This window comes from Halyomorpha halys, unplaced genomic scaffold, assembly GCF_000696795.3.
Source record: "Halyomorpha halys isolate HHAL.00 unplaced genomic scaffold, Hhal_1.1 Scaffold69.1, whole genome shotgun sequence".
NCBI classification, from domain to species: Eukaryota; Metazoa; Arthropoda; class Insecta; order Hemiptera; family Pentatomidae; genus Halyomorpha; species Halyomorpha halys.
In genome coordinates, this window is record NW_027108206.1 from 988,626 (window position 1) to 997,338 (window position 8,713).

An 8,713-nucleotide genomic window follows, 5' to 3' on the forward strand; every position below is an offset into this window, starting at 1 on the left:
TCTCTCTCTCTCTCTCTCTCTCTCTCTCTCTCTCTCTCTCTCTCTCCTCTACCTCAGCCATTGCAGGGAATATTCATCAACCCAAACTCAGTAAGTGAAGGGTTAGGCCCAATTTACGAAATATATAAAACTTTTCTGACAAAACTGGCTGTCCCAGCATCACTGCTTTTTGTCCTTCTTCCAAGACATAATCAAGAAGTCCCAGTTCTTTACAACTTCTACCTCATTCCTCTAAGACCAATCCATTGCTAGATATAACAAGAGGCAGCACGTTTCCTTCTTTTAGCTGGTAGAGTATCTTCAGTTTCTCACAGAGCTGTTGATATTTTCAGTTTTTTCTCAAACCACTTTATGTATGTTATCGTCTTCCTCTTACGTCAACTATTGTTGCCATCTTTTCTTTTCTCTAGAAAACCTGCATATCCAGTTCATTGTTTGACATAATATGGTCTGTTAATACAGAACAATAATATAGGTTGATTCCAATAACTAATGGTTTCTTTGTACCATTTAATCCCTTATCCTTCCATACAATTTTGAAGTCATCCTCACTTTTTCTTTCTATTGATGTCGGATTTTGGAGATTAATGTTCATGTAGTCTTCATCCATTTTTCTCATCATAGCGATGATTGTAGAAGAGCTCGCCATAAAATATTCTTTCATAGAATTTTCTTGTTTTTAGCATAACTCTTAATTAATGGTTAAGAGTCAGGTGATGAACTTAACCATTAATCATCATCATCATGTGAACTAAGCAATCGAATTCCAGAAGTTTGGTACTTGACCAGGAAATAACACCAAAGCTGTACACTACTAATGGAATCACCCATGCATTAATACATTTTATTTTAATTACAGTTACCCTATAACACATACTTACACTTTAAAAATAACAGAGTCTACATTTGATAATTTTAAAAAGTACCTAAAGAATATCTTAAATTTATAACAAATTAATTACATCACTAATAGAAACCTAATTATCAACAAATGAATGAGGATGAAAACCCTTAAATCAATATTCTTATATGATAAAGCTCATCTGGTAGTACAATAATTAATAAATACTAGATACCTGGAAAAAACTACTAGAGGTACTATGAATGAAACTACAGACATAACAGAGTAGACAGCCATCGTTCTGATGCGAGAGTTCGCAAATGTTAGCATTGAAACAATATTGGAACCAGCATCTGCCATAAATCCTATAGCATGAGCAATAAGAAACATAGTACATGTCCCTGCTATATTTGGATCCACATCCTGTAATTGTTTAGAAATCAGTAAATTGAACTTAAACAAATACTAATTGATTGTAAGTTGTTAAATGAATTACCTGAGAAGCATCTTCCCTTTCAAGCCGCATTTCAACATGTAATGAAAAGGCTCTAATGAACAATGCAGCAATAAGCATCCCATTACAAGGCATATACAAACCTTAAAGAAAAAATATCTTTATTAGAACATAAATATATCATAACAATAAGCTTTAATAATAAAAGAAATATTTAACAAAATCCTCTCTGTAAGGGAGGAATAATGGAATCAGCTCTAATAATGAACCCTGCCTCTCCGTTTGAACTAATACAACTAAAATATTTCATAATAACAACAATGGGCTTACAAGGCTCAGGTACTTCTCAGATGATTTTGGCGAAACCAGATTGGAAACAAATCAAAGGCCAACTGGGGATGCGAAAATCTAATACTGTATAATCTTGAAATTTTAAAGAACTGTTTATTACGGCCATGGTCACTATTTATCGTTTATTTTCAATAAATGAGTTTACTAGCACATAGGAAAGTACTTTAGTTGAATGATTTTTCAAAATGGCTTCTATCACTTACAGTGGGGAATTCTACCCTAAACTTAAATACATCTTTACTGTTGGAAATCTAACATTAGACTGTGAATTCCTTTGACTAAGTATAGCCAATCATACAATCAATTATTATAAATCTTTTTCTTTAATTATTATAAATTTCAGTTACTTTGTTGATACAAATTATTAATTTTTATAAGTTTTGGCATCCGACATATACACTACAACAAATGCTACCAGAAATACCAATGTTTTTAAAGGTGACTGTTGTTCTGTAGACCTTGAGCATTTAATTTTTTAAATTGTATTATTTAAAATATTCAACTTGACTTGTTAAAATCACAAAATGTTCAAACTACAGAAAATTGGTCAAATAAATGTTATTTACTAATATAATGCATCCAAATTTGAATTAATACTTAAATTAATCACAAATAGTGTGAAAAACACTAAAATTATAACACAAGTCTAATTTCTGCACATTATTTTTGATACACTAAAAAAAATAATAATTTCCTTTTATTACTGTCAAACATTGACATTAGTTAATATTGATCCTGTTTATATAATATCCGTTTAATGTTCATGGCAACAGTCAATATTGTTAATGTTTTATTTTACTAAAGATGTAAAATATCACAACAAAATATATGTATGTATATATAACAGCCACAAGAACAAAGATGAATAAAATAATCAGAAAAGCAAAAAGAGAATTCCAAAAAGAAAGATTGCAAGCTATTCAGGATAACAGGCAGGTAGGAAATATATAGGTGAGTTCCACACCAACATCAAGAAAGAAAGGGTAGGGTAAAGTATTGTTGTAGTAGAAACATGCTAATGCGTGGAGAAGGTGGAAAACTGATAGTAACCAAAGAAAATATACTAAACATCTGGAAAGAACATTTCCAGGAACCTATGAATAAAGGAGAGCCCACAAACAATGGAAATATGGATCATACTGAGGAACTCGACCCGCATCTTGTAGAAAAATTGGATATTCTCAATATTGATATAGCTATCAACAGACTTAAAAGTAGGATGGTCTCGAGAAGAGACAGCCTATTATCAGATCAGTTCAAAGATGGTGGAGACACTTTAAGAGCCAAGCCATTAGAACTAATCCAGAAAATATAGGAGGAAGAAAGGATACCAGAGGCGTAATTTGTTCTATCCTAAAGAGGGGCTCCAGATATGAGTGTGGCAATTACGGAGGCATAGTACTACTTCCGGTGGCCTATAAGATAATGACCAATATCCTAAATTGGATATCTCAGTATTAGGAGAATATAACAGGTGACCACTAGGTAGGGTTCAGGAGAAGAAAGAACTCACTAGACCAGATCTTCCGAAAACCGATACTCAAGAAACAATTGAAAGTAGATAGTAATGTTAAAGCCACCTTTAATTGACGATAGCTTTAAAAAGAACAAAAACAAAACAAGCTGGGGCGGATTATAAACATTTATTTCGCTGAACTAACAATTGAAAACATATAGTAAAATCAGAATATAACTTCCATAAATAAAATAAAGAATAAAAATTAAAATAAAACTGTCCTTCATGATAAAATAAAATGAAATGAAAAAATAAACAAAATTAATAAATATAAAATAAAATACTGCCAATGTGTCAGAGAAGAGATAGGTCCTGAAGAGAATATTATCCGCTTTGAAAGGTCAGATATGATGTTTTCAAATCCAATTGTTCAAACTTTGGTGGGCCAACATCTATATGTAGATAACAATTTATGCAAACAGGGTTTGATGACAATATCCGGCAAAGTACACAAAGGCGACTGATATTAATCTGTAGAAAGTTGTCTTGTTGCTAGGTAATATAATCCCTACGGGCTGTTGTTTCTGCCTTCAATTATTTGCAATACAAAGTAATAAATACAGCTACAAAGGATCTTTTAAAATAAAAACACACTTCTAGGGAAAATACAAAATAAAAATAAAAATATAATTAAATGAAAAAACTATGTCTATTAACAAAAATTTACAAATTAATATTAAATATGGCATTAACAGGTGGGGGGGATGTCGAAAAGAAGCATAAAATCCTTGAGTATACAGATGAGACTGTGGTCCTAGGAAGTAACCAAGATAACATGGAAAAATTCGCAAAGACTAATAAGAGAAGTAGAGAAAATCTACAATTACAGGAGAAATCGGGGATCAGAACCTTAACACATGGAGGAGAAGAGTGAACTGCTTGAAGAGACTGGCCAGTTAATATCTCATAATATGAAGACAAGGAGGGAAGTTTCTGACAAATCACCAAAGAAGTACATGCATGTGGCCTGCCATTATCATAAAACAAAATGATGTCCTTGTGATTGAACATTGCTGGCCTCTTTCCTTGGAGTGCTGTTTTTAAATTACCTAATTCCTGATAGTACCTTTCCAAATTTAGCTTTTTGTTCGGTTTCAACAGCTCAAAATAAATTGTTCCTCAAGTGTCTCACCATATCCACAACCATTCTCTTACTCACAGTCAACTTAAATTTAGAAGTGGAAGGTGCAGGTTTTCCAGATTCACAATATGCCCTTTTCCTTACAATGTTTTCACAAGTAATCCACTTATCATCTTCAGTTATAATCCGGCATGAGAAGGGTTCAATCTTGCTCCGTGCAAACAGAGATCTGCTATGATATGATGACTCGATCATTGGAATTCTTCACACTTAACTGATATAGCACCCATCTCAAATAATTACACACCAATCCTAGTTTCTGAATATGGTCCAAAATGGTTTGTTAAGCTGAATCAAGCCTTTTTGCAATCCACAACATTATGAAAAAAATATTTTAATATGATATTAATAGTAATATTATTGATCAAAGATGGGTGCCTATTTCAAATCTTTTTAACCATCTGCATGTTCAATCAGAAACTGAACATTCACCATACTCTTTCAATAAATTTCTATATACTTCAATAGCTTTTTTTTCTTGTTAGAATTTTTACAAATCATCTTTGTCTTAGTTCATACACTAGATCAGTATTTATACATTCAGTATTAAAAACAGAGAGCCAAATATGTGCGCATACTTGTTGAAACTTGATGTAACCAGAACAGATAGAACTTTCTGGTACTCCTAAAGTAATATATCTATTAATCTCGTTAGTATATTTTTTATTTTTACACCCAATTACGAGTAATCTCAATAGCTCATATTTACCTCTGGATCCTTGAAAAAATGAATAATTGGAATTTTACTGAATAAGTAATCACAAAAATTAGGAAAAATGTGGTACAGTCAGATCTAGGATGCACCATTTTAGGGGGCTCTTGACTAGTTGTTTTTATACATTGTAAATTGGCTGTTGGATATTGCTAAAAATATTTTATAAAATAATACAATACTCAGCATAAATACTGAATATATAATATACTAATTTTAAAATTTACTGTACTAGCAATGAGTATAAAACAAGTTCAATGTAGTATCATTTCTTGGGACCAATGAGAAATAAATAATAACTGTACTAGGCAGGAATAAAACCCACAACATTTCGAACTGGGCACTCTGGGACCCATGCCCCAACATACATGACAGTCACGTTCCCCACCATAGTTCTCCTTATTCCAATCAATGCTTAGTCACCTCCATATGGCACTGGAGAATTCGGTGTGAGTTAGGGTCAAACTGAAAGCTGTGTCGGACTCCCAAACATCCAAACCAGGTGGAGGGTGCACGAGCTGAATTGTAAAGAGGTTATAAAAATAAGCTGTCTTTAATTAACCCATTTGAGGAATCAACAGGACCCCATTGTACTAATGCCAATTTCAGGTAGAATAGGTAGTACCTGCAGAGTATTTTAATTAACCCCATACTTGTGGCAACAAAATGTCACACAGTTATTTTACAAACCCTAATGATTTATCTATATCTGGAGAAGACCCGAAGATTCAGACCTCTCCATGAATATCAATGAATCCTTCATAGGAAACCTTCTGATTTATCTGAAAGAGAAGGTTAGTGGACTAAATCTCCTGATGTGGAGGCGGAAAAGGATGTGGCAACTTCACCTCAGTTTGACGTAGTTGCCCAGCCCACCATCGATCCTAAATCACAGACCTTGTATGTTCACATACACACAGACCATTTTGTGGGACTAGGTTATTTAGACTCAGGAAGGCCTTGAAACATTTACCTTAATTGAAAATTCAGATTGAAAAGTTTACAATACTTCTGCTTACTATACATATCATATATAGGTAAATGAAATTAAAATAAAATGTTTATTAATTAATTTAAGTTAACAAGATTACAATTGAAATAGAAAAAGTTAAATTTAATTTAAATTGAATTGGAAAAGGTTACCATTCTAATTGGACAGGGTTTCATTTGAACCAGAAATGGTAATATTTGACAAGGAAAAATTAAATTTGATTTGAAAAAAGTTACATTTAAAATTAAAAAGATTACATTTGATTTGGAAGCTTGACAATTAACTTAAAAATCCTATGTAAGTTTATAATATCTAAGAATTTTAAAAATTATTAAACATAAAAAATTTTCTAAAAGAATATTACTCACCTATGCTTGCAAATCTATCTGTGTCTGTCATAATATAAAAAAAGTAAGATTGGTGAAAACGTTCTAATAAGTTATTGATACTCCGGAACAAACCTTCAATTACCCTGAAAGAAAAAAATCAAACAATAAGGTCTAGGAGAAATTATCAGAAAAACAGTAATAAAATATAAGGTAAGAGGTTTCTGAAAATCAGTTTTCATTCTGAGAAACGATAACTGATGTGTTGCATTTAGTGCTAAATGCTTAATCGAGGGTAAGGAGGAAACATTCAAAAACAAGTTGATAGAGAGTGAGTGACTAATACAATGCATTTGGGAATGTATTATTTAGGAATGAAGATGGTTAAAATTAAAATATTCTAAAAATAATAATTTAAAAAAAATGCTGGTATGTAGCAGATTGCCGACCTACACATCACAAGAAGTTAAACAGCTGCTGAGGGACTGAGAAGTCATCAGTTGAACAGCTATCTTACGTCATTCTAGTCTAGAATTCGGGGGAAGAGGTTTGGGTTGAGAAATCCGGGAAAAGTGATTAGTTGTCTCCCACTTCTCATAAGCATTCTCTTGGCGAATAGATTATAGCTTATTGGAATGGTGGTGGGTCTCATGAATATTCTAGGCGCTTAATATTTCATATTTCATAAGATGTTGAGCAAGAGAACCAGAAGTAAGAGTTGATGCTCTTTCCAAGGTCTCAGATGATTTATCAAGTATCAAATCATCTCTCAACAGTAGTGTATTTCGTATACTCTTTAGTATATATAAGTCATATCAGATTTCTCCTTGTATCATCTTCTAAAGAAGAATTTACTTTGTCTTTTCATTTATCATTATTTGAACATATTGCTTTTTATCAGGTGTTATTTATTTTGATTATTTTTAACTTCATTTATCTTTATTATTTACTTAGTTTAAGAATTTACAATTATTTAATAATTATAACCATTAGGGGAATTTTCTGCAAGATAATATACTCCTACTTTGTAAATTTTTAATGAACAGTTAAAAAATCCATGTGAGGTCCATCAAGTTGATCAAATAAAAAAATTCTAGTGCAGTTCGCGCATCACACAACTTTCACTTACAGCCTTAATCTTAGAAAAAAAACTACTATTACTAAGTTTTTACGTGTCTATGGTTGTTATGACAATGGTCAAAAAAGTAATAACTATCACCATAACAAGGAACAATAGAAACTTGAAAACATTCATTTTCTCCTTCAGTTAATTATCAAATTATTTCATTCCTTTATATTTATTACCACTAACAATGAGAGATGGTGAATTATTTCAAATAAACAAAATTAAAGGTACTTTACAGGAAGCTTTTTTGAAAATCCAGCATTTAAGCATAGTTAGATAACTTAAATGAAGATAATATTGAAATGATATCAAAAACCACTTTATTCCACATTGATATGAGTTCATAAAAAATTCTTGGAGCAGTTTTTAAGAAAATGGTAAAAGTGGCACTTCCAGTAAGTCATTTTTAGCAAAAAAAGGTGTTGTAACGTTCCAGGCTTATAATATGTAATTTCAGTTTTGCATGTTTTGCTTCTGAGCTAGACTGTTCATATACATACAAACAGACAAACCATTTTTGCAAAACTTGGTTGGTTATTTGGACTCAGGGGACCTTAAAATATCCTGTTGGTAACTTGGATTCAAAATTTTACACAATCACAATACTTCCCTTTACTTTATATTTCATACATAAGTAAGTGAAAGTGTTCCAAATCCAGAAACTGTACAAAGAGTGAGACTATACTTTCTGGGCTCCAAGATCTCATGGAGACCATGGTTACATGGAGAACCACTTATATTAGATTGGGTTTGGAAACTCCACCTTTCAAGGTCTGCAGACTAACACTGAAGATATCATAGAAGGACGGGAAAGCATAAAAATGGCTGAATGGCCAAGCATCAACATGGCTGAAGAAGTTTTTATGAATTATGTCATCAATTAGTTTGATATCCGGTGTTTTGAGTTGAGTTGAGAAACCATAACAACCTGAAGGTTTTCAAGATCTCATACCAACAATATAGGAATATAAAATTTTAATTTCAGAACTAACTTCAAGATTTTAATTAATATTAATATTTGAGGAGAAGATGGTTGGGGGTGCGGTCAATGAAATTATTTTACTTTTATCTTATTTTACTCTTTCCCCTTATTTACTCCACTTTTATCCTTTTTCCTGCCCGCGTTATAAGTTTTGTACACCTTACTTATAATTTGCCTCTTTTATCATCTATTATTGTTACATATATTTTCTTCCTCTCAATTTTCATTTTCTTTCCATATTTAAATTTTAAATTAATAATAACTAATATGTTC

The 8,713-nt window shown here is 31.8% G+C and overlaps 1 protein-coding gene across 1 annotated transcript in view; it reads right to left on the bottom strand.

The window, feature by feature from the left end:
- Nucleotides 1-8,713, bottom strand: part of GAA1 (glycosylphosphatidylinositol anchor attachment 1) — a 27,530-nt gene that overhangs the window by 5,246 nt on the left and 13,571 nt on the right. Inside the window, exons 8-10 of the mRNA XM_014438873.3 lie at nucleotides 6,375-6,478; nucleotides 1,338-1,438; nucleotides 1,077-1,264 (exon numbers count right to left, since the gene is read on the bottom strand). Coding sequence (XP_014294359.1) covers nucleotides 1,077-1,264; nucleotides 1,338-1,438; nucleotides 6,375-6,478 — 393 coding nt within the window. The remainder of the gene's footprint in view (nucleotides 1-1,076; nucleotides 1,265-1,337; nucleotides 1,439-6,374; nucleotides 6,479-8,713) is intronic.